Here is a 26,089-nt window from a genome sequence, read left to right as displayed (position 1 = left end):
AAAACGCTAGTAGAACAAGATCACAGTGCAAATTCCTTCTTGAACACCTATAGAAGCAGCTACCAAACGTCCCATTAACCAAGATCACATACGGAGTTTACCAATTTCACTAACGAGTAACGAGTCCATTTCCACAATCTTTGACCAAAAGTCATCATATCCACATACCACATAAGGACCTATTTACAGTCATTATTTTTCAACACCCTAGCATGGGTTGGAACATCTTCAATCTTCATAAGGAACACCAATATGCTGGGATCTTGCATCTGGCATAAAAACTCGTCCCTAAGTCCCTAACACAACCTCTATTGACTAAAAAAAGTAAACTCCACCATTTAATTAAATACACCTCAGGTCTCAGTCGGCAGTCACAATAATGACAACCATAATTAACACTAGAACACATTGACTCCCCTAAAAACTCCTAAATACAACCTCCTAAAGACAACGAAATAGACAACATACAAAATTGCCCTTACAGTTTGCAAACCTAAGTATTTAGTAAATTCATGACAAGAAATTAAGTAAGAGTTGCCATTAAATAATATGGTATAGGAATCAGTACAAAAAGATCAAAAAGAAAACAAGAAACTAAATAATGTGAGTCTTACCTAGTTACTCCACAAGAAGTCAAGAAGAGTAGAAACTTTTTAGTATAATAATTGAGAATGGAGTTAAGAAGGAGAAGTGGAGTGCTTGAGGGGTTTATTTTGTTTGAGTTTATGGTGTATTTTTTCCCCTTTTATTTTGTTTGTTTGTTTGTTTGTTTTTTTTTTTTTTTTGTTCAACTGATAGTATATTTTTTTTTTCGGAAAATTGAGGGTGAGCCAGGGCGTACCCTGGCCCCCCTTGGCTCCGCCACTGGTCGAACCCACTGCATATTAAAATGCATGCATCTGCGTCTTCAAATAAGTTTCGTATTACGAGTTAAAATTGCATGGGTGTGTTGATGTTTTGGTATACACCAATATGCATTTTAAAATGCAAAGCAGGTGGCTATATAACTGACTTGATATCAACTATATACCGCGATATTTCGCTGAAATTTTATGCTGAAACAACAAGTCATCATCTTCTCTGCTTGCAAAAACAATGAAAAAATTTCCTTGATCTTAAAACATGAGAAACAAAGTATAAACTTAATAATAATAAACAAATCTCCAATGGAGCTGGACCTCGATTCCTTCCTTCAATCCCAACTCACTACTGATGATGATGAAGATTCAGATGACAATTACCAAAACACCCCTCACAGAACAATTGATGAAATCCTCAACGACTCTAATTCCTCCTCTTCTTCTTCCCCTCCTTCTTCTCCTTCTTTCAATCCCACAAAATCTCACGAAAAACCCGATAATTCTCGTTCTAAAGACGATATTTTGTTTAAAGATGAGATTTTTTTGATTCCCAATCCTCAAACTACTTCCAATGATCAAATTTCAACAATTAAAGAGAAGCACAAGTCTTCAAATAGTGTTAATTTGATACGCACTTCTTCAATTGAACCAATTTTGAGTAATGAGGAAACGCCCAAATCAGTAGTTAAGTCAGGGAAGTATTTGGGCAATCCTTATTTATCATTAGGAAGGAGTAGTAGTATTGGTAGTAGTAGTAGTAGTAGTACATTGCCTCAATTGTTTGGAGGAGGAGGAGGTGTGAAACTTGGGAATGCAAAGCCTGGTGCTGCACTTGCTGCTGCTGCCGCGGCTTCGAGGTCTGTTAGTAGTCATGCTGCGGCAATTAAATCGAGGAGGAGAGCGGTTAGTGATGCTGCTGCTGCATTGCAGAAAATTGTACATACTGAAGAGTTGGATTCAGGTGATGTTTTAACTAATGTTCAATTTGAATTAGATAGTAAAACAGAAGAATGTAGTGAAAAAATTGATGACACTATTATAACAAATGTTATGGAGGAATCAGTAGTTGGTGCACTTTTAAGTACGGAGGAAGGTATTGAGATTTCACATGAGAGTAATGAATCATGTTATGTAAAAGACACGTTTGAAGAGCAAGGAAAAGCTGCTGGATTGGATAAAGCTGAGTTAGGGACTGAGGAAAGTTTAAAGAAGAAGGATTCTATAGTTTCAGAAGACACCACTTCGTCTAGTGGGGCTAATGATAATATAAACGCGGATGAGAACATTATGGTTTTGTCTTCCATGGATAATGTCGAACAATTTAACAAGCTCAGTGATGAGAGTGAAAATGCTGAAGAGTTGAATGTGATATCTACATTGCCGTCTTCAGTTTCGTCATATGAAAATCCTGCAAACGAGGAAAAGAGTAATGAAGAAGATTCATTGTTAGTGAGATCGGAAGTGTCTGACTTAGACCAGAATGAGGGAGGTGATACTGAAAATGGAGAAGTCAGTCTTGCAGTAGATGACACTAGTTCGAAAAGTGAGATTATGGAAGTTGTTGAGGATAAAGTAGGCCAATTGGATAGTAAGAAGGGAGGTAAAAAGTCAGGCAGGAAATCACGCACATCTTTGAAGCCGTTAGAGTTAGCTGAAGAACTGGAGAAAAAACACGCTTATTCTGGGTTGCATTGGGAGGAAGGTGCTGCAGCTCAACCAATGAGGCTTGAGGGTATCCGAAGGGGGCCACCTGCAGTTGGGTACTTACATATTGATGCCAATAATGCGATTACAAGAACCATATCCTCTCAAGCTTTCAGGCGTGATCATGGTTCTCCTAAAGTTTTAGCTGTTCATGCCAACTTCATTGCTGTGGGCATGTCAAAAGGGCTCATTCTTGTTGTGCCGTGTAAATACTCTGCTCAGAATGCTGACAAAATGGATGCTAAGGTTACTCTCAGCTTATGTTGTATGGACTATGGGTTAATACTCATCCTTCCAGTTATTTTGAGGACTGTCTTCATTTTTATGTTGTAGATGCCTTCTTCTGAGTTCTGATTGTATTAACTTTCTTCTTCTAATTTCCATTGGTTAGTGTTATTATTATCTAATATAATGTAAGCATTTAGCTAATGCATCTATAATCTTTGATCTCATGATTGAAATGATAGTTGGTAATTGATATCATCTATCCTGAGTATATGATTCTCACTTAGTAAATGTTGTGTTTGTTCTTTGAAAATGAAATTTGATTTTGTTGCTCATATAAGGGACTAAGAGAACAAGTAAAATGAAAAGAGAAAAGAGATTCTCTTTGAGACGGATATCCATAATGGTGGCATTTCCGGGAACGTAATTTAGGTACCCATTTTACAGAAGTCGGGTGCATCTCACACCTTTACAGTACTAGAACTTCAGTTAAATAAAATCCCTTACAAGTTGGGAATGAGTTAATGAGTCTATGCATCATGTATATGTTATGCCTGTTCAGTTGCTTTATTTACTTCCGCAACTTATTACATAAAGATACGCTTGGGTATATTGCAGATGTTGTTGCTTGCTTCACAAGGTCACTCCCCTGTAACTTCCATGTGTTTCAATCAGCAAGGGGACTTGCTATTAGCAGGATATGGTAATGGTCAGATAGTACTTTGGGATGTGCAGAAGGTAGCAATGGCAAAAGTAATTACTGGTGAACATACAGCGCCAGTAGTACACACGCTGTTTCTAGGGCAATATTCTCAAGCAACCCGTCAGTTTAAAGCAGTTACTGGCGATTGTAAAGGACTTGTCCTCTTACACGCCTTCTCAATTGTTCCCTTGGTTAATCATTTTTCCATAACAACAAAGGTTTGGAAAGTTCTCCCTTTATTTGTGTCAATAATATTGTATATTACATTTGGTGGATCACCTTATGGTGAGATCTATAAGTTGTACCTAATTTTAGTTTGTCAACAATTATGTCCATGAAATGACAGTTTCTTTGTTTTTTTGTCGAGTAGTGTCTTCTTGATGGCCAAAAAACTGGAATTGTACTATCTGCTTCTCCTCTCATCATTGAAGACTCCGGGAGTTTGACAGCTGCTACGGGGAATGTTTCAGCTTCTCATAGTGGTATTGGTAGCATGATGGGAGGTGTTGTTGGAGGTTCACTTTTCAAGGAAGGATCTTCTTTGGTTGAAGAAGGTGTGGTCATATTTGTCACTGATCAAACTGCTCTGGTGGTATGGAATCATTAGTTATGCAAAATAAAATTGCCAATTTTAATGTCTGTTGAAGCTTTGTAGAAACTTGAATGCCCTTAACCTGTCTAAGCTACTTGTGTTTACTATAGGTACGGTTCAGTCCCAAGTTGGAAGTATATGCCCAACTTTCTAGGCCAGATGGGGTTCGTGATGGTTTTATACCTTATACGGCATGGAAATGCCCACAATTTTCACAAAATTCTTCACCTGGTAAGAACAAAATCAGATTAGTGAGTTTCAGATGACATGTTAGTGTGTTGTTTAACTTTTGATTCGGGGACAGAATATATGGCTGGAGAGACATCAGAGAGAGCTTCATTGCTTGCTATAGCATGGGATCAAAAAGTTCAAGTTGCAAAGTTGGTGAAGTCGGAGCTGAAAGTATACAGGGAATGGACTCTTGATAGTGCAGCAATTGGTGTGGCATGGTTAGATGACCAGGTTAGTGTGATTGTTTCTCTTAGTCTCTTCCGTAAATGGCTTCTGCATGCAACCTGTACTCCTGTAGAGTTTCTGATATAGGACAATAAGGTTGAATTAGAATAATTTTGTTTCGGTTTGATATTAATAAAATTAGGAAGTAGATTTATTAAAGTAGTGTCTTATTTTGAGTTTCATTAGAATTAGAAGTCCAGTTTCTTTCTTGTTTCTTAATTTTGGCTAATCTATATAGGGAGGCCAAATGTTAGTTGTTTTGATCATCCAATTATTATTCATTCAAATCATCAATCTCTCAAAACCTATTATCCTCTTCAAATTTTAAAATTCTTATTCTTCAATCTTCTTCTTTTTCAATCCTCATTTCCCTTTGAGGATCTCTGCATCCTTTCATCTCTTTTTACACCCTTGTTCCCCATCAGTTTCACCCCTGATATGTTTCCATACTTGTCTTATGATATATGCATATGGACATCCTCCTAGATGGGTTCTTTGGCTCGTTAATATGGGAAAGTTACACTCACTGAAGACCAGATAGTTCATTTCGTTTTCTTCTTGTGCAGATGATGGTAATTCTTACAGTGAGAAGACAATTTTGTTTATATTCAAAGGAGGGAAATGAGCTTCACAGAACGAGTTACCCTCTAGATGGTTTGGGTGCAGATGACTTCATTGCGTATCACACTTACTTCTCTAATGTTTTTGGCAATCCTGAGAAGGCTTATCACAATTGTTTGGCTGTAAGAGGTGCTACTATATACGTTCTAGGACCTGTTGATCTTGTGGTTTCTCGCCTTCTCCCTTGGAAGGAACGCATTCAAGTTCTACGAAAGGCGGGTGACTGGATGGGGGCATTGGACATGGCAATGCGGCTCTATGATGGTCATGCACATGGTGTTATTGATCTTCCCAGAACCCTGGATGCCATAAGAGAGGCCATAATGTCTTATCTGGTAGATTTGATTTTATCGTATGTAGATGAAGTGTTTTCCTATATCTCAGTGGCATTCTGCAATCAAATTGGAAAGGAGGAACTAGAGCAAAAGCCTGAGACTAAAAGAAGTTCAGTGCAGTCAGAAATGGAAGATCAATATGCCCGTGTTGGTGGTGTCGCAGTAGAATTTTGTGTCCATGTAAAGAGGATTGACATCCTATTTGATGAGATCTTCTCAAAATTTGTGGCTGTCCAACATGAAGGTATCATACTTGTTTAACCTATGCTTTCCCTTTTATGACTTTTCTCTTTAATGGCCTGAGTTACACCTAATTGTTAAGAATATGTTCCTCCTTTTTAAATTAATTTTATGGATCATGGAAAAAAGAGTGTGTTAACACTTATCTGCTTTCCACTTCAAGAGCATCAGAGGTTGCCTTTCTGATGATCATATATGTGCCTTATTACTCTCTATTGGACCAGGTACGTTCTTGGAGCTTCTGGAACCATATATACTGAAGGACATGCTTGGCTGTTTACCTCCTGAGGTAGTTATGTCTGCTTAATTTTGTTGAAAGCTAATTAAACTAAGTGATGTTTCAAGTTTTGACATTTGGCTTTCATCGATCTATAGATAATGCAAGCACTGGTAGAACATTACAGCAGTAAAGGGTGGTTGCAACGAGTTGAACAGTGCGTTCTTCACATGGACATTTCTTCATTGGATTTCAATCAGGTATTTTAGCTGTATAGATTGTAAGTTTTGGTTGAATCATGTGAGTATGTTTTATGCTTAGCTTTTAACATTTGGTTAGCTGACTTGTTTTGTCATGTTAAAGTTTTAAAGGTACTTATCAAATTATTATTTCATGTATTTTTGCAGGTAGTTAGGTTATGCCGTGAGCATGGACTGCATGGTGCTCTCATTTATCTCTTCAATAAAGGTTTAGATGATTTTAAGGCACCTTTGGAAGAGCTTTTACTGGTTTTACAGAATAGCAAAAAAGAAAATGCTGCTGCTATTGGGTATGTTGCTCAACTGTTCTCTATCTATCTCTCTAAAATTCGACCATCAATATAATTTGGAATTGATTCTTACCTTATTACATTCTTGTTTGATTGTAACTCCTTCACCTCATGTTAATATTCGTAGTTGCAAATGAGTAAGGTAATTTGCAATTCATAGTTCATTTGGAAAAATATATATATCATCAAAAAAATATTTTAGTAAACAAAATGGCGAGAGTTTCAGTTAAGCTCATAGTATAAGGGAGGAAAAACATAGAAAACAAACACAACTACAAGAAGACCTCAGAACACAATGCTTTCCCATCTGAATGTGGGAGACATAGAAACAACTATAACTATTTCCACTTTCGAGTTTATTGACTTTGACGGAAGAAAAATGGTTTAGAAAGAAACTCTGGAACGGAATTGATGAAATATTTTTATAGGTACTTTGTGATCAATTGACAGAATTAAAGGAACTAAAGTCTCTCTCTTTTGGTTGAAACTGGGAAAATAAAACAATCTACCTTCTCTTCCTCATGTATAGTAAACTTGTCAGAATCCAAATATTCTGTGTTATGAGTTCTCAAGTTATATTTGTTGCTACTCCATTCCCACTGTTTGATTGACTATTTCTTTGAATGGGTTTATGAAACAGGTATAGGATGCTTGTTTATCTGAAGTACTGCTTTTCTGGACTTGCTTTCCCTCCAGGTATACATTTGCTGCATTGTGGTATCTGTCACACTCAAGCATCACATACCTCTGGTGACATGAAGCCTTTGATATATCTACCTTGCAGGACATGGTATTCTTCCAGCCACTCGCTTGCCCTCGCTTAGGAGAGAACTTCTGCAGTTTCTACTAGAAGATTCAGATGAAATGAAATCAGAAGTTGCAGCTAGTCTGAAATCACGGACTGGAGTTTGCCCAAACCTTTTCTATCTCTTACATTTAGATACTGAGTCAACTTTAGAAGTTTTGAAGTTCGCTTTTCTAGAAGAAGACTCGGTGTCTGGTCATCGTTTGACTGATGCAAATTTGGAGGACGACAATGAGAGTGGAAACAACATAGAAGATTTCAATCTGATGGTCCAAAACACAGTTAATACTTTGATTACACTTCTTGATACGGGCTTATCTGGTGACGATGGCACATCTGACACTTCTGAATTGGAATTTAAAGAAATATGGTCTTCAAAGAAAGACATAGGCCATCTTCTTGAGTTTATTGCTTACTTTGTTGCCCACGAAAAAGCTACTATTACTAAAAAAATGTTAAACCTTATATTGAAGTACTTGACATCAGAAAATTCTTTATTTTCCAGTCAGAAAATTGACTCATCTAAAAGAAGAGAGAAGCAAATGCTGACCCTTTTGAGAGTGGTGCCTGAAACAGACTGGAATTCTTCTTATGTGCTACATCTCTGTGAGAAGGTGCATTTTTATCAGGTATTGGCATAATGTGAAGTCTGTGTGGTATTGGATACCACTTTCCTTTACAGTATTCGCTTTGGAATGATGTTTCTCATGTTTTGTTATGAAAATTCCGATTTTGTCATCCATTTTTTCATTAAGTTGGTTATATGAATCTACAGGTTTGTAGCTATGTACATACTAAGAGATGTCAGTATGTTGCTGCTTTAGACAGCTATATGAAGGATCTAGATGAGCCTATCCATGCGTTTTCTTTTATCAACAGCATGTTACTACAGCTGAGAGATGCTGAATCTGTTTCTTTCCGTTCAGCTGTCATTACTCGAATTCCTGAGTTGTTTAACTTGAGCAGGTGAAGTTTTGGTTTTTTCTTTTTTAGGTAAAGATCTATATATTTCTTTATTGATCAAAAGTGCTTGAATGTTTCTTTTACTGGTTAACGACACTCATTACATTGTACATTCTCTATTTGCAGAGAGGGAGCTTACCTGTTGATATTTGACTATTTCAGTAAAGAAAGCGAACATATCCTATCTGAACTTAGGTCTCATCCAAGAAGCCTTTTTCTTTACTTAAAGGCAACCATTGAGGTTCATTTGTCTGGCACACTCAATTTTTCTTCGTTGGAGAAGTGTTATGCTCTAGGTCTTCAAAATGGGATTAAGCTGAAGGATCAATCAAATGAAGTGGAGCTTTACTTGGAAAGGATGTCTGATTTCCCAAAGCTTGTACGACAAAATCCAGTCTATTTAAGTGATGAAGATATAGAACTTTATCTTGCGGTGAGATTTTTTCAGAAAACGATTATAAATTTAACATTTGTAGGTTTAGAAATTTTGTTTTTTATTTTCTATCCTCCAGCTTCTTTCATGGTTGAGTATTTTCTTAACAATGTTCTTTTCATTCTCTGTAGTGATTATACTGATGATGTTTCAAAAATAAGTGTACAAAACCCAATTTGATTTTGAATCGTTAGTTTACTGAGTGAAAAGTGAGTTTGCTTTTATTTTTTTGAATATGCAGACTTGTGTACGTCAATACAGACCTGTATACATATACATCAGTTACTTTATCTCTCTTTTTCTATCACCGTTCAAACCCCATTTCTGTTCTTTGCTGTGAGTTGAACTTCGGGTACAATCATCCACTATTAATTGTAAATTGGACACAGTATCCCCATCTCTATAATTTGAACTCTATTAAGATATTGGGTTTCTTTCATGCCCGAATTTTGACTGGCATCTTGACTTGTACGAGGGCATTTCTAAATGTGCATGCAAATATAGTGTCCTACTCCTATTCATCTTACAACATTGTGCTATTTGGTGTGTCTTTCCTTAGTTGTAGTTTTAGATATTCTTTTACTTTTCAATATCATTGAGAAACGATACGTCATCTGGAAATGGCTCCCATCAATAGAACTCTTTTGGACTAAGAACTTATTTGCTATGCATATAAAACAGAAACAAGAAGTCTTGTATCTTGTATAATAAGGCTCATTGTGACTGGATTGCCATTCCCTTTTGGAGATGGGATTGGCTTGGCCCAAATCCATTGATTTATTTGATGGTACTTTTTGACAAGTTGTTTTAACGTACACTAGTAGTTTGGTATCAAAGGAATGTTGAAAAAAAAAAAAAAAGTTGCTGGAAAGACTATCTCATTTCCTTCCTCTCACCACTGACTCTTTGCGTTCAATTTATTGTCTGATGCTCTGTGGCCAATCCCATCTCTTCCTCTCACCACCAACTTTTTGCATGCTAGTTCCTATCATCTGTAAAATTCAACAGTCCAAGAAGTATCAAATGCTCTGTTTGTCTAATTGCTTCTGCACTAACTCTCACCACTTTATGTTTTCTATCTGTTCCTTTTTTTCTTCTTCAATATTTAGATTAATCTATTTCTTCAAGTTCATTGATTAAGCCTATTTATCCCATTATTATTACCATAAGTGTCTATCTTCAACACGTTTCGTTTCTTCTGCAGCTATTGTGTCAGTTTGAGCGCAATTCAGTTCTCAAGTTCCTACAGACTTTTGAAAACTATAGGTTGGAGCATTGTTTGCGATTGTGCCAGGAATATAAGGTCATAGATGCGGCTGCTTTTTTGCTAGAAAGAGTTGGTGATGTTGGGGGTGCTCAATTACTCACTCTTTCTGGTCTCAATGAAAAATTTCACATGCTTAATTATGCTGTGGAAAAAATAGTTGCTGATAATAGTTCCAGTAGCTACTCAGAGATGCAACTTTTCAATAGTGTTTTAAAGATTGAAGAGGTTCGTAGAACAACCGAGCTTTTTAAAATGATGGGCATTATGTATAAAATTCATGATGCTGTATGATTGATCTTTGAGAAATTTAGGTAACCGTTGTACGTGAAACATTACATTCATCTATTGGCATATGCCAGAGGAACTCAAAGCGTTTAGATCCTGAGGAGTCGGAGTTCTTGTGGTTCCAGTTGCTTGATTCGTAAGTTGGATATCTATAACCCTAATTTCTCACATGTTCTGAGCCACCATACATGATACTTGTCTTTGCATATTATGCAAAATATCTGCTCCTAAGATCTGGAGCAGTGCTTACAAATTTGTCTTACTTTTACTTGAAGTTTTCATTTAGTCCCAGTTTCTAATAGACATTATCCCCATGCATCCATGAAACAGATCCCTTTTCTCAATGAACATGGAATTAATAATATCGTATTAGTTAGCCCCAACTTCTAACCTTGTCCTCACCAGAACATTGAATTTATGGAGTTTTTGAAACTCTGATGCCAGAACCAGGTGTGAAACCATGTTACTTGGTATTGTGCTTTCTGGTGCTTACAGGAGAATTTTTTTTCATTGAAGGTATCATAGAAAGATCTTGGATAGGTACCTCTAAACCTTAAATAACATGGACACTTCATATTCTTAAATAAATCCGTCTTGGGCCGCAGACATACAGACACTTGTGTCGGACACACATGTTGTAGATGTGATTTCAAACTAGGATGTCTTCTATACACTGAAAGACTAAGAAAATAATCTCTTGATATAGTAGTTATTAAAACAAGCAAAGAGCTTACAAGCTTACAATCCTCCCTAACAGTATGATTAGGGAGAGGTTCAATTACAAAGAAGCATTATCCCTCCCTAGATGAGGATTTAGTTGACGCTAGCACAAAACTTTTAAATTACCTTCAACAATTAATTACAAATGCAAGAAATTAATTGTTCCTTAACACACAACAAGAGAAGAACAATTTGAGTCAATTGGACCTATAACATGGCTAGGTGTAACGGAACTCTCTCTCCATTGATCACACTTTCTTTTCTTTCATTCTTTTTTTTGTTTTTATTTTCATTTGACATAGTTAGGACCCCATGATATGCCACTCACATTGTTATTTATTCGCAAGGAGGCGCTTTGTAAGGTTTTGAGCCTAAGAATTAGTTGTGTAACTAAAGAATATAAATATTTTTTGTTTTAATAAGCTGTGTTGCAGTGTCCAACTTCATTTAGGTCCCTGTGTCGGACACCAACACGCGTACTGTGTCAATGCGACTTAGCTCTAAACTTGTAGCACATGAAAACTGAAAATGATTTCTCTCCTCCCCTTTATAGTATCAGTATCAGTGTTTGCATGTCTTGATTTTGCTTTTTCTTGCTTCTCTATTTGTGTTCTTTGTACATGTGTGTCACACACACTAGCTGTAGCTTGTTCAACAGACCCTGTTAACTTCACTTATTGTAAAGTGTAAACGTATTTTGATGTTTTTTTCTGCCTCCAAATCTCGAACACATTTATCTGCCATGCTTCCACACACACACTTTCATCACCATGACTCCATGAGTGAGACGTGTTAATATAGTAGGTGCTTTATGTATTTCATTTGTGTCTTCTCTTCCTTTTCTGAAATAACTGTATTAGTTTCAGTACAGGTTTTGTGAACCTCTGCGAGACCCATCTGATGATAAAGTTGTTTCTAAAGGAAATATTTCTGGCACGCTAGCAGCAACTTTTGATGTTAAAGAAGAATCAATTGATAATTGGAGGATCCCAAAGTCGCATGGAGTATCTCATATTTTGCGTAAACTGTTCGCTCAGTTCCTCAAGGAAATCGTTGAGGGAATGCTTAGTGGATATGTGCACCTTCCCACAATCATGACTAAGCTCCTCTCTGATAATAGTAGTCAGGTCTTTGGTGACTTTAAGCTTATAATACTGGGCATGTTGGGAACATATGGCTTCGAGAAACGAATTTTGGTAAGCTACTTCATTTTATTTCCTTTTCCCGGATTGAAGTATGAGTTATGCATATTTACTTTACTGACCTATGCATACAGACAAAAACACGTGTGGCAATTGGGTTTTCTAGAAACTAGGAAATGGGCACTTGTTTCTTATGATACAAATTACTCAGGGTATAATGTTTTAAATGGCAGACACATCCACATAATCTAGTTATATCACTTACTATATATATGCCCACGGTGAAACAAATTGAGTCAAAATAGGTGATATAAAGTGCTTCATTACTTTGGTAACATAAGTGCAAAATGTTAATAACTCTAAGTGCTGTTTACACTTGATATTCAATCTTTGGTGATGTCAGTTGAAAAGGTGCCTGAAGTGTCCAAGCGAGACTGCGAGAGGTGGCCGAAGTGTCCAATCGGTATCCTTGCAGTTACGTGCCTGTATATGTCTTATCGAACTGAAACGGATAGAAGGACCCATTTATAGAGATTTGAGTGTTGTAGCTCATATCTTTAAATTGCTGATTTTCGTAAACCATTAATGCTTACTTGTAGACTCTGTAATTGTAGAACATGGTAGCTTATTTTAGTATATTCTTGTAGGTTGCTGAGCTTTATTTAACTCTTGTTTGTTTACAACTTTACACTAGTCACTAATGTTTTTCATGTTTTGAACTTTTTCAACTCTCTAACTTTTTCCATTCATGTAATAATAGTGTTCCGCTCATGCAAAACTCATGTGTCTCATCATTTTGACTTGTTTTCTACAATGTCAGGACACTGCAAAATCCTTGATTGAAGATGATACTTTTTATACCATGAGCTTACTCAAAAAGGGAGCTTCTCATGGATATGCTCCACAGAATCTACTCTGTCATATATGCAGTTCCCCTCTAACCAAGGAATCTTCAGCATCAGGCATTCGTGTATTTAGTTGTGGTCATACAACCCATCTATGGTGCGAACTTCAGGAAAGCGAGTCGTCGAATGGGTATGAAGGTGGATGTCCTGTTTGTGTGCCCAAGAAGAATACGCGAGCGTCTAGAAACAAGTCTGTCCTTAATGAAGACAGATTGGTCGAGTATTCGGTGTCAAGGTCTCAACAAGCCCAAGGGAATAACACTGTGCAACATCCATATGAATCTGATCTAGTAGAGAAACCATATGCGGCTCCACAAATCTCCCGGGTGAGTATATGTTATCTGCTAAAAAGGCGATTCTTATTCCTCACTTGTCTTTCTACTGCTTAATCACTGCATTTTTCTCTATCTGTAATATGCAGTTTGAAATGTTGAATAATCTTGGAAAATCACAGAGGTCTTTCCAAATAGAAAGTTTACCTCATCTGAGGCTTGCACCACCTGCAGTTTACCACGAGAAAGTACAGAAACGAACTAATGTTTTGGCAGGTGAAAGTAGTAGTACTAGTGCAAAAACTGAAAAGTCAAGTAGGCAACTGAGGGAGCTGAGAATGAAGAAGGCATCACTTCGCTTCCCTTCAAAATCTAGTATTTTTGGTAAATTTTAGCTTTCTCTGATCAAAATGGTTTTCTTTTAACTGTCTTTGTCAATTGCTGTTTTCAATTATATTTACATATTGGCATGGCGTTTCAGGTAATGACATGGCAAGGAAGCGATAACATCAAGTTGAAGACTAGAGAGTGATACAAGTAATTCAGTGGACGTACACCCAGACAATCCAAGAGCCAGTGGTGCTCCATGACAAAATTGAACATACCCAAGCTCCAGCACTCACATACCACAAACAATCAACAAAAACATAAAAAGAAAACCAAGAAAGTAAGAAGAACACGTTTTTTCAGTTAAGTCGCCAACGACAGTACCTACTGTCCACGCAACAAGACCAAAACCTGTTAAACAACGGGATAGTATACGGAGTTGTATATTTTTTTAGTTCATGTAAATACCAGTAGCTGTTTGTGTGCAGTATAGTGTATCCAGGGAGGGCTCCATGAGTGGGAGGGAGACCTGGAATTTTGTATTGAAGATGCACAAGTTGATTTAGTTTTGCAAAATGATCCGCCCGTAAGGTGTATAAAGGTGCTTCCTCATTCTACACATACCATGCAGTTTTGCTCAGTGTAGATTTGTAGAATGATTTTTGGGATAATTGTATGCTTTAAAACGTATTGATATATGATATAGGAGTCACTTGTTTAAACTTGAAAAAATTTTAAACCAGGCTCGTGCAAATGTGCAATCTACTGTAAACTGCCAGAGAACAGCTTCACAACAAAAACAGGTGATGAATTCCCAACTTTGTACTTCTCATCGTCTTCAGTGTAAAATCTTCTATATGTCAGAGACGACTGACTCACATTGTACATACATAATCTTTTTGTCCAATTATTGACTACCCTGTCAACTTTTTAATCAAGTTGGTTTAGAACCCCTCTCTCTCCCAACTGATCTCTCCCCGCCCACTATTCTCTTCTCTACTCTTTCTCCGCTCACACCCCCATTACAATGCAGTATACTAGTAAGCCATATTTTTATCATATTGTGAATCACGTAAACAATAACCGACCTCTCCCCGCCCACTATTCTCTTCTCTACTCCTTCTCTGCTCACGCCCCACTACAATGCAGTATACTAATAAGCCATATTTTCATCATATTGTGAATGTAAACAATGTGGTGGAAAATAAAATGTAGCTAACATTGTGTGCTTGTGGACCTCCAACTATAATGAAGATTGAAGACCATGATGACTTGGATGTTATCTAAAAGTCTAAAAACAGATAAACACACACGTGCAAGTCACATGCTGAGAAAACAGTTGGTTGGTTTTCTCTTCCCACCTTTCATCCATCAAAAAAAAAAAAAAAAAAAAATAAATTTTCTTGACGGTCACTCCCACACTCCCTCTCCTTGTTTTCTCCGTCCTCTTTTTCCCTATATCTTCTCCCCATTCCTTTTTTTCTCTTCTCCTAATTCTCTCTATTTCTATACACACACACTCATCACAATGGCTTCTTCATTTTCAGCTATTAGAACAATCCAACCCCTTTCTTTTCCCACTTCAAGATCTCAAGAAAAGCCTCTTTTTCATCCAATTAATCAAAAGCCATCTTCTTTTATTGGTTCTACTCACAAATTTCGCTTCAATTCATCAACCAACTCTTCAAATTTTCTTCGGAGATCATCTGTTGTAGCTGTTTCTGATGTTGTTAAGGAAAAGAAGGTTAAAACAACTGGCCCTGCGTCAAATTTGGTAAATTTTTAACGCCCCCTTTGTTAGATCTTGTTATTTTGATATCAATTTGTAATAATATGATGTTGTTATGTGTAGTTGATTACTAAAGAAGAAGGCTTGGTGCTTTATGAGGATATGGTATTAGGGAGAACATTTGAGGACATGTGTGCACAGATGTATTACAGAGGGAAAATGTTTGGTTTTGTCCATCTTTATAATGGGCAGGAAGCTGTTTCAACTGGTTTTATTAAGCTTTTGAAGCAGGAGGATTCTGTTGTTAGTACTTATCGTGATCATGTTCATGCTTTGAGTAAAGGGGTACCTGCGAGTGCTGTTATGAGTGAGCTTTTTGGGAAGAAGACTGGGTGTTGTAGAGGTCAGGGTGGATCCATGCATATGTTCTCCAAAGAGCATAATGTGCTTGGTGGGTTTGCTTTCATTGGTGAAGGCATTCCTGTTGCTACTGGTGCTGCATTCACCTCTAAGTATAAGAGGGAGGTTTTGAAAGAGGCCGATTGTGATCACGTTACATTGGCGTTTTTTGGTGATGGGACCTGTAACAATGGGCAGTTCTTTGAGTGTTTGAATATGGCACAGTTGTGGAAGTTGCCTATTGTGTTTGTTGTGGAGAATAATTTGTGGGCAATTGGAATGTCGCATTTGAGGGCAACTTCGGATCCCGAAATTTACAAGAAGGGACCAGCTTTCGGAATGCCGGGTGTCCATGTTGATGGAATGGATGTTTTGAAAGTGAGAGAAGTAGCAAAGGAGGCAATTGGAAGGGCTAGAAGAGGGGAAGGGCCTAGTTTGATTGAATGCGAGACCTACAGGTTTAGGGGACATTCATTGGCCGATCCCGATGAGCTTCGTGATGCTGGTAAGCAATTGCATTTCAATTTTGTTGTTGCTGTTATATACGGTTTTAGTCCATCTATTTTCAAACAGTGTCTGATTATGTGGTTTTTGCTTCTCCGAGTAAATATTTTAAGCTAAGGTACATTACAGGTTTGCACCAAGTTAATTAAATTTTGGATTCATTGTAAATGAAAATAGTGTGGCTTGTCAACTAGGGGATGGGGGAGGGGGTCACTTTGCCTTGTGAAATGGTGGAACTTTGGGTTATATTTACAATCCAACAGGTCATCCCTAGTTTGCATCTGATTCTTCGTGTGAGGAAGAATTTTGATTAGAAGCCTGATATACTCTCAAGGATAATTTATGCATTTTCTATAGAAGCCTGCTGTTGTGCCTCTATTTAGTCTTTCCCTTCAGTTTCAAAGACCCAACGAAACGATTTGGATAGGATCGAACTAAGATTATAGTATTTTTCTTCAAAGACAAATTGTCTGCTTCGAATGCGTGTTACTAATATATTTATATCTGTTGGCTTGTTGTAGTGGAAGTGAGAGGATAAGTAGGCTAGGTAGAAGCCCTTAAATAGTTCAAACAAGTGAATGATACCCCCCCTTCCCCTACTTTCTGATGTTATGCGAAGCCCTTCTGTACACTAAACTTACTAGTACCAGATAGCAAACGATGCACAGAGCCTTTTTCATCCTCACAATGGGAATCCTCAAGGCGTTCATTTTTTTCCTACTGCGTTATTTGATAGATTTTACGGAAAAAAGAGTAACTAGGAAATTGCATTATGTATGAACAAATGGGAGTAGATGGTTATGTGTTAGTTAAAAGGATGTATGTTAACTCACAATTGAGGTAGTATTACTAGATGAGATTTTGAAAAATATCCGCCATATTGCTCAAGATAAAAAGCTTGGAGATTTGATTTAGACCACAAGGAAGCAAAATAGGTGGATGTTGCTTTTGTAGAAATGCAGTTAGAGATGGTGTCCTTATTAATATTGGTGGAGTAGGAATTGCTAGTAGGCTGTGTTTAATTCATGGAATCATTTTTTGTTTGTGCTGTTGACACAAAAATGCAACTTCTTTTAGCCATATAGGAAAAACAACTTTTCATCTAAACGAAGGGAATTTTCTTTCCTTTCTGAATCAGAAGAAAAGAGAATTGATGCTATAAACAGATGGTTCCCTCTTGTTCTTTATTTCTTTCTGTAGTTATCCATGGGATCTGGATCCTTCTACTCAAATATGAACCAAACTCGAGCTTAGTCTTTGATTTTGATTACTTAGTACCTTAATGTTTGAAGGGAGATTGAGTAGTGTGTTGCTAGTGCTTGGGAGTCTTTTGTGGACGTATTGCATGAAGATGGTTACCCGCATGTGTTCTTTCAGTATCATGTCCCCCCCAACTACTATGTTATATTACTATTAGTATAAGAATTCCTTAAAACTGTAATGTTTCGCCCCTCAAAATTTATTGCCCCTCTAAGCTCAGCTTCCTGGCCCAGTCTCTGCTACTTTGTAAATGTTGTTCAAATCTTCAGTAGACATGTTTATCTTCTGTTTTAACCTTGCCTTCTGATTCTTGTTTTGCTATTGAGTAACATTACTTATCATTGTGGTTTGGCTAGAATACATATGGAGCGTGCTTGATTTTCTTGTTCAAAGTCTTTATAATATTTTGTTTTTAACAAATTCTCAATTTCAAATTTCTGAATGTTCAGGTGAGAAGAATCACTACAATACAAGATGCCCCATTGCGGCCTTAAAGAAATATATATTCGAGAACAATTTGGCCACTGAAGCCGACTTGAAGACCATAGACAAGAAGATTGATGAATTAATTGAGGAAGCTGTGGAATTTGCCGAAGCCAGCCCTTTACCACCCCGAAGCCAGCTATTAGAGAATGTCTTTGCAGACCCAAAAGGTTTTGGAATTGGTCCTGATGGCAAGTACAGATGCGAGGATCCCAAGTTCACAGAAGGCACTGCACAAGTTTAATACTGTCATGGTCAACACTTAATTTATCTATCTACCTAAAGCTTTTAAATTCAGGGTTAGCATGACACAATTATCTAAGCTCATAATGCGTTATAAATTAGATTTTCTACTTGAGCAGTTTGGTTTGTAATTTGTTTTCTGTCTCTTTAGCTTATTTGTTTTTCCCCAACGTTTAGGATAAATACATATTTTCAATTCATTCCCACAGCAATTTATCTACTATTAGTTTATCTACTATTCAATACATATTCTTGTACATGTACTTGAGTGGTATTAGATTATGTTTTAGCGTACTAATTTATTTAAGTTTTATGTTGTAATCTGTTTTTATTATTTACGTGTATGTTTTTGTTTAAATAAAATTGTATTTTGTTTTAATGAAAGTATATTTTCTTGAAAAAATGTGTTTGTTTATAAGTTGAAATTAAAAACAAATCAACTCAACTAGAAATGAAAAACATTACAAAATATTACAACTTAATTTAAAATAAAAATACAAAACATTTTATAAAATTCTACGGAATTAAAAATACAAAACAATTAAAGATAATACACTACAGAATTAAACAACGTACAAATATTACATATCCTACACTTAAATTCTAAGAGGTACGACTTGTTTTTTCACCACACATTAAAGGATTGTATTGATTGCACAAGCCACACCTAGGACAGAAATCTAATTAAAAATGACATATTGTAAATTTTTTGAATGATAGATGTTGATATTTGAGGGACAATCATCAACATCACATTAAGTTTGTCTTCCAATGTTCCATCATCATTTTTGACTTATCATCATAAAATTGTTCGGGTTTTGTTTTGTTAATGTATGGACGTGAAGTATGACCAACTTTCTTATACCAATCGACAAATCTTAGGTGTAAAATGTGGACAATTTTGATTTTAAGTTGAAGTTGAAAAGATTAGAAATGAAAATGACTTTGAATATATAGGCAAAGGCCCAACGGATAGAAATATATCCGTTGGGAATAAATGCCAACGGATATAAATTGATCCCCCTTGGGAATAATGCCAACGTATAACGTATAAATTGATCCCTTTGTTTTAGTGTATTTTTCCCTTATTATGCAATGCAGTTTTGGCTTGGAGGCCCATGGGCTTATTAGTCACGTTCACATGGGCTTGATTGTTCATATGAGAATTTCTTTGTCTACATAACAAAAAACATGTATAGATTCTAAACTTGTTGTAATAATTTTTTTTTTTTGAAAAAGTTATGGGGTTAAGGCAGACCCCCACCGGTTTATATTGCAAAAGGGTAACCTTACAAGCCTCCCTAAGAGTTAGATCATTAAAAGGAGGCACACAAAGACGCAAAACGACATACTATAAGCCTAACATACTTGAGATCACTAGACATGCTACAATCGAACTCTAAGAAAGTAGAGCTAGGAATCCTACTTCCTAGTCATGATTTCCTTTACAATCTTAGGATGATCTTTCCTAAGATCTGCGCTTTCTCATAATTACAAAAGAAACCTTCGCAAGCACAATACACATAAGTAAGTCCCATAGTGTCATCCCAAAACTCTTTTGTGTAGTCCTCAAGATGTCTCATCTTTTTGTTTTTGGTTAACGACTTAACCTTCTTCATCATTGCAAGTGTAGGCTCTATTTCTCCTGAAGAACGCTCTTGGATCCTTTTGCTTCTTTTTGGCTTCACAAGAGTCCATGGATTCTCGAAGACACTACTTTGATGTGCTTTAGGCAATGCAACCGTTGGAGCCCTTATATCGTATCCCCAAACAACTCATTCACTCTCTCGAGAGATCGCCTTCTACATCCTCATTTCCAACAACTAACCCTTCATACATGTTTATTTCTCTACTATTTGGGAGTTGGCTAAGAGGAGTAACTTTTCTTTCGGTGCCTTTGTATTGGTAGGTCCAATACGGTAGGTATACTATGCTCTCTCACTACCAAGTCTCTCGAGCTCCTAACATGGAGTGTCGGAGTTGGCTAAAGAAGGCCCCTCATCATGGGGCTGATGCTTGACCAGTTGTGACTCCATGTAATTCCGCGATGAACTTCGAGAGGATACCACTTGTAAAGATTAGGTCTTGCAAATTCAGTATTGACAATATTTGAACAACATCGAGACATGTCGAATTGAACTATAGCAGCGGCTACACCAAGAGAATTGCGAATCAAAGCGGCCCGGCATTAGATATTTCAGAAATGAAAATTCCTAACGTAGCTGAAATGCCCTTTCTTAATTCCTAAATTTCTTGGCCTAGGGACCCGGACTGAGGTGGGGAAGCGGGGCATTTGGTTGTTGATGCCCAAACCGACAACAAATGGTGCAAGAGGTGGCTTCAAGGGTGCTCCACATCCAGTACACATATTTACCCCTCGAGTTTGAGTTTTAATTTGGGAAAATCAAAAGCAGGGGAATGGTTCTACGAACCTTAGAAAAGTCGATCTTTTTTTCTCCGATGTTAAGTCGTCCATACAGAGTGGCTCACCAATCAAACCCAAATATGAGAGCCCATTCTTAGTCCATTAATTCTTTTGGGACTTTGAAGATTTTTGCCCATATTATGCAATGGTGTTAGTATTGTTCCTTTGACCCATTCAATTATTAGACCAAGACCTAACTACATTGTTCCCAATGAAGATTTCCAACACCATTTGTCTTCAATCATAAAAACAAAAAACAAGTGTATAGATTCCAAATCCTTTGTTTCCGTAATTTCAAAACAAAAAGGGAATCTCATTCTCTTATCTAAGAAATACCCTACCAATGTATCTTTCCATTCATCAATACCTTCATCAATAATTAAAACAATGTAATACTTAACGCAATGAATATATTCACTAGCCCCCAAATATTTTGACTTTAAATTAACGTAATGTAATAATTAATTTAATGCATAAAAAAATTAGACATAGCCTCCTTTGTTTAATCAACATAATTCATATACCTAACCTGTTAAAATTCTAAAAAACCTGTTCAAACCCTAAAAAACAACAACAACCAACAACAACAACAATGACATCACTAAATTATTACAAAATAGTGCAATATAGCACTATGGAGCACTGCTCTGGCCACTCCCTCTCCGTTTTCGCCCTATCTTATTAGGAGCACTGTTTTGCTGCATGATATCAGTAGCTATTCTCTGAAACATCAACAAATGCAATTAAAATCTAAAATTTGATATATAAAAAAAAAAATGAAAATGTAAAACATATAATAAAATTACCAAGGCTACCAATTCGTTTGTCATCTCAACAATCATATGCTCAGCGTTTGCTCTTTGCGTTTGTTCTTCGTCTAAATAGCCATAATACTGTTGAGTGTGCTCAATTAAACTAGCTCGAAGCCCCTGGTTGATTTGCATTTCATCTGATAATCGAGCACGCACTGTTTCCTGCATTGTGTCAATATCGTATCTAAGTTAAATATACATAGTGTGTTTAACTTAACATAATGAAATATAAATATACCTCATTAAACTATTGTAAGTCAGGTACAAGCACCGAAAGCTCCAAGTGAAATGTGCTCTCCATTCCCTGAGAACTAACAATGCGGTATGACCAGCATGGGTCGTATGGATCACTAGGTGGGGGTGTATAACCATGATAGACTCCAAATGTTCTTGTGGAACTTGTAGGTTCTGGGAATTCGACATCTCGTCTAAAACTCTGACTAGTTGCGACATCCATGTTTGTACCTCTATAAAGTGGACCCCCAGATAGGCTTCCCCTAGAAACTTTCCGTCAATAAGTGTCATAATCAAGAGTGGAGTTCACATCAACATAATTAGTAAAACTCGGCCAGGCACTCTCAACGCGATACCGTTCAATCAAATTCTCTGATATATCCATAGTACGTATATCTGTGGGTGGGGGAGAAGGAATATATCTATATCCAATGGTCTAGATCTGCATAGTCACCCTATCTCCAAGGAACCAAGCATGTATATCAGGGGATTGCAATATGAATCTTTTTAACGACATTAGAATACTATGATGATAGATATGCATATTTTCAAATTGAGAACCTTGCCACGGACTCCAAACAATATATCTCACACTTTTCGTCTCTATTTGGATCCTAGCAGCTTGAAGATCATTATGGACCTCATCCCTTAATCTAGCATGACCGTCTCAGCCCCATCCCTATGGGCGAGGCCATAAGTCCTTATCCCAATCCTCTTTCAGTATAGGGTTTAAGCAAGCCAAATACCCATACCACCAGTATTGAAATAATCAAATGAAAGTGTATCTAATTTAAATTATATAATATTTAACTAACAAAATAAAAACTTATATCTTAAAAGTTAAATCTTATTGAATTACATGTAGTATCCAAGTAATTCCGTTGTATTGCTTCCCCATTTCATTTGTTTGTACAAACAAATCAAGCCCTGTATATAGATGTGCCATGAAAGCACCTCCCCAGTCAAAATCATCCAAGTTATCAAGGTCTACCAAAGACGCTAACCAACCAGCCCGAATCCCAAATTTCCTGTTGTAAAACCCACTTGGCCCAAAAAATATAACCTCATCCTCTTCCACAGAGTTTAGGTCCAAGTATAAGGCGTTAACTTCATGTTCTAAACAATATTCATAATCTAATCGGTGCATGAATATTTCTCTGATGGGAAGGTTCAAAATGTATCTGCCATCCATATTCTATGGAACAAGTCTGCCTTCAAAATCAAACAACGAAGGCAGTAGAGTTCTCAATCTTTCAAAATCATCTTCGATACTTGAATCAAACAAAATTGGCTTCTTCTCTCCCACACTTAAACCCGTCAGCATTGTAAAGTCAAGTGGTGTGATACCAATCTCACCACATGGAAGGTGAAAAGTGTGCGTGGTGTGCCACCATCGTTCCACCAATGCAAATATCAGTGAACGATCAGTCCGAATGTTCGTACACGATATCAGTGGACCTAAAGGTGTTCCCAAAATTTGAGCTCTTACGTGCGCCATATCGTCCCTTCTTTCCACTAGGTGACTTCAAAAGTCTTTAATGCTCGGCATTGCGCATCTCCATTTCATCGAACTCATTTTCTACACGTTGAGGCATTTAATCAAACAGTTAATATACAATAAATTCTAAACACGATTTTAAATAAAAATCAATTGAACAACGTTCATAAACTCATACTTACGTCGGTGTTATATAAACACAAAATATGCTTGTTTGGATCGGGAGCCAACGTCGGATGATCAACAATATTCAATCTCCGTTAAAAATTGAAATCATTTTCGGTACGAAGTTCACCCTCGTTTTCCCGAGGATTTGAACTCCCCGACCCACGCAAAATACTCTTCTTACGTCCAGCTCAACGATGTTGATCCATTGCAAAAAACAGAAAGAAATTTGGTTGAAAAACGAATATTGATTTGGTGATTGAAGGGAAGGGGCTTGAGTTTATCTCGCCTGTTCCTATGGGGAAATGGTATTGGAAGCTTGAGAATGCGCGTGTTTTAAAAAAAAATTGTTTCAACAGGGACGGGACAACTTTTGCCGTTTAAAACAAATTTAATTTGGAACGGGACAACTATTCCCATCTAAAATAAAAACCCCAAATTTTGTCCAAACGGCGTTGGTGCTTGACTTGTTTTTAGAAATTTTGATGGACTAAAAACACTGAGGTGTCACAAAAAAATATAGAAACACGTTGATGATGCTTTGAGCACCTTATACCAAAACTTCCAACATCACTTGATATATAATGCAGAAGCAAATACTTCCAATACTTCCCCTCAAATTCAAAGACATATAACGAAATAATTCTCTATAAGCATCTTGTCACAACATATAATGGCACCATATATAAAAAATAATGGGTTCAATATAAGAGATAGTAAAAGTCTATGAAACATCATAATACTCGGCACCACTGCGACATAAAAAAAGAATCAAATCCTGAAAATTAAGCTGAACTGACAATGACAACAACATATGATATGCTCCTCAATAAGAGGGCTAAAAAAAACCTATGAAACACCAGAGAACTTAACACCACGACATAAAAAGGAGTTAAACCCTTACAAGCTGAACCATAAAAGTGAGCAAACCCTTATAAACGAAAATGCTTATCAACCAACCAATAATCATCAGGGAGTCCTACCAAATCGTACAAGTTGAGAGTAGGAGAAACTTTGACCCATATCTCTCAGCCAAAAACAAATCAAGTCAGCCAAGAGATTGAGAGCTCACCAACAAAACCAAAGGAATAGAACAAACGATAATCTCACTAGATTGCGGTAAATAACTTAACAACTCGGTTAATAATAACTTTGGTAAATAGTGTCATGAACAATATTATGAACAATAGCAAGTAGGAGCATAAAAATAATACACCACCAAATCGCGTTTCGAAAAAAAATCTCCAACTCACATAAATAACAATACCACAAAAAAGAATAAAAGAATCTAACAAACCTGAAAAAAAAAAAAATCGACATAAAAAGGTAATAACTTCATTTTTACTTATTTGAGTTAACCGTTTTAATATAGTACATATTATGAGATAAATTAGGGATTTATATGTTTTGTAACACATTATGAGGAAAAGTATATATATTTCGATCACTATTGGAGAAAAAATAGAAATTGTTATAAATCTTTGGTAGATTACATTTTTAGTTTAAAATATTCAAAAAGACTTGTTTTCATTACAAAATCGTATTTATCAAATGACGCCGCTGCCGGAGATCAAACTCGGGTCACCTCACGTGATAGGCGGAAATACTCACCAAAATACTTTTCATTGATTAAAACACTTTTTGCTTTCAACCCTCTTTTCCAGATTTTGTTATGGTTCATCTCCCTTCATCATTCACCTTTCGATCTATCATATGGAAAATGTAGCTTTGTGGGGCAAAATCATGAGTTTAACAAGGTAACAATTTCATTTTTTACTTATTTATATTTGATCTCTGTTGAATACTTGGATACTACAGATTTGATAATAGGGATTGTAGGGATTTCCAAATTCGTTTCATAATTCCAATTCTATATACTTTATTCTTATTGTAGTTGTAGTTGTGGCTCTTGAAGTCGTAGCACTTGACAATCGTTTTGAAAAGTACATGAGAAAATTGAAACGACTATTCTCATCTTACTCATTGTTTCAATGGCCTTCCAAGCCTCCCACTCCCTTCTCTTAAAAAACCAAGGTCTTGGTTTATCTATACAACCCTCAGAAATTTGTTTGAGAAGAGCACAAACTTTAATCTCATGGCATTTATACCTTCCAAGAAGCACTTTAACAATCTCTTTTTGATCGAATAATTGGAAATTCTTAGAAGCTTCGAAGTGGTTGGTTGAGAATAAGAAAATAACGCTTCTTTGATGGCCCAAAGACTAAGAGTTTAAGGAGTCCATCCACGACTTTTCTATCAAAATAAATAAAAAGTCTACATCAAAATAAAGTAGTAATTTATATGTTTTGTAACATATTATTAGGAACAGTATATTTCATTCTCTGTTAGAGAAAAAAATAGGAATTGTTATAAATCTTTGATATATTATATTTTTAGTTTTAAAATATTTCAAAAGACTTGTTTTTCGTTAGAAAATCATGTTTATCAAATGGCGCTGCTGCCGGGGATCGAACCCGGGTCACTCTGCGTGATAGGCGGGAATACTCACCAAAATATTGTTCATCGATTAAAACATTTTTTGCTTTCAACCCTATTTTCCAGATTATGTTATGGTTCATCTCCCTCATCATTCATTTTTCGATCTATCACATGGAAAATGTAGTTTTGTGGGGGTAAAAGATGAGTTTAACTGTGAGTGGTCTGTTTGCACTCACCTCTATCATATATTTTCGGTTCCATTGGGAAGAATGATAC

General features: G+C 36.5%; 2 protein-coding genes across 4 annotated transcripts; both read left to right on the top strand.

The window, feature by feature from the left end:
- Positions 1-1,075: 1,075 nt before the first annotated feature.
- On the top strand, positions 1,076-14,312 carry SETH5 (transducin family protein / WD-40 repeat family protein). Of its 3 annotated transcripts, none has more exons than XR_015197908.1 (19): positions 1,076-2,810; positions 3,408-3,710; positions 3,863-4,084; positions 4,195-4,315; positions 4,389-4,546; positions 5,107-5,740; positions 5,961-6,025; positions 6,112-6,213; positions 6,361-6,503; positions 7,144-7,199; positions 7,288-7,937; positions 8,084-8,274; positions 8,398-8,704; positions 9,909-10,196; positions 10,283-10,392; positions 11,837-12,172; positions 12,939-13,349; positions 13,445-13,679; positions 13,777-14,312. XR_015197908.1 is itself a non-coding variant. In XM_086564770.1 (19 exons), exons 1-19 carry the CDS (start codon positions 1,167-1,169, stop codon positions 13,800-13,802), a joined length of 5,991 nt encoding a protein of 1,996 aa, XP_086420896.1. In that variant the 5' UTR covers positions 1,080-1,166; the 3' UTR covers positions 13,803-14,312. The 3 variants fall into 3 exon arrangements, 1 of the variants encoding a protein (XP_086420896.1); XR_015197909.1 differs by having other exon boundaries at positions 1,077-2,810; positions 11,843-12,172; XM_086564770.1 differs by having other exon boundaries at positions 1,080-2,810; positions 11,848-12,172.
- A 626-nt stretch (positions 14,313-14,938) lies between these two features.
- Positions 14,939-18,355, top strand: LOC147495993 (pyruvate dehydrogenase E1 alpha). The gene is made up of 3 exons (XM_086564771.1): positions 14,939-15,396; positions 15,475-16,255; positions 17,964-18,355. Exons 1-3 carry the CDS (start codon positions 14,947-14,949, stop codon positions 18,239-18,241), a joined length of 1,509 nt encoding a protein of 502 aa, XP_086420897.1. The 5' UTR covers positions 14,939-14,946; the 3' UTR covers positions 18,242-18,355.
- The last annotated feature ends 7,734 nt before the right edge of the window (positions 18,356-26,089 follow it).

This window comes from Coptis chinensis, chromosome 6 (genome assembly GCF_015680905.1).
Source record: "Coptis chinensis isolate HL-2020 chromosome 6, ASM1568090v1, whole genome shotgun sequence".
Lineage (NCBI taxonomy): Eukaryota > Viridiplantae > Streptophyta > Magnoliopsida > Ranunculales > Ranunculaceae > Coptis > Coptis chinensis.
This window is presented reverse-complemented; position numbering and strand designations above follow the sequence as displayed.

What these genes read in the sequence shown, in the direction of transcription:
- SETH5 (XM_086564770.1), top strand. Translation starts at nt 1,167, where the DNA reads ATGGAGCTGGACCTCGATTCCTTCCTTCAATCCCAACTCACTACTGAT. An exon ending in GAGTTGTTTAACTTGAGCAG is followed by an intron (nt 8,275 to 8,397) that starts GTGAAGTTTTGG and finishes CTCTATTTGCAG; the next exon opens with AGAGGGAGCTTACCTGTTGA. An exon ending in GCTTCGAGAAACGAATTTTG is followed by an intron (nt 12,173 to 12,938) that starts GTAAGCTACTTC and finishes CTACAATGTCAG; the next exon opens with GACACTGCAAAATCCTTGAT.
- LOC147495993 (XM_086564771.1), top strand. Translation starts at nt 14,947, where the DNA reads ATGCTGAGAAAACAGTTGGTTGGTTTTCTCTTCCCACCTTTCATCCAT. An exon ending in CTGGCCCTGCGTCAAATTTG is followed by an intron (nt 15,397 to 15,474) that starts GTAAATTTTTAA and finishes TGTTATGTGTAG; the next exon opens with TTGATTACTAAAGAAGAAGG. An exon ending in CGATGAGCTTCGTGATGCTG is followed by an intron (nt 16,256 to 17,963) that starts GTAAGCAATTGC and finishes CTGAATGTTCAG; the next exon opens with GTGAGAAGAATCACTACAAT.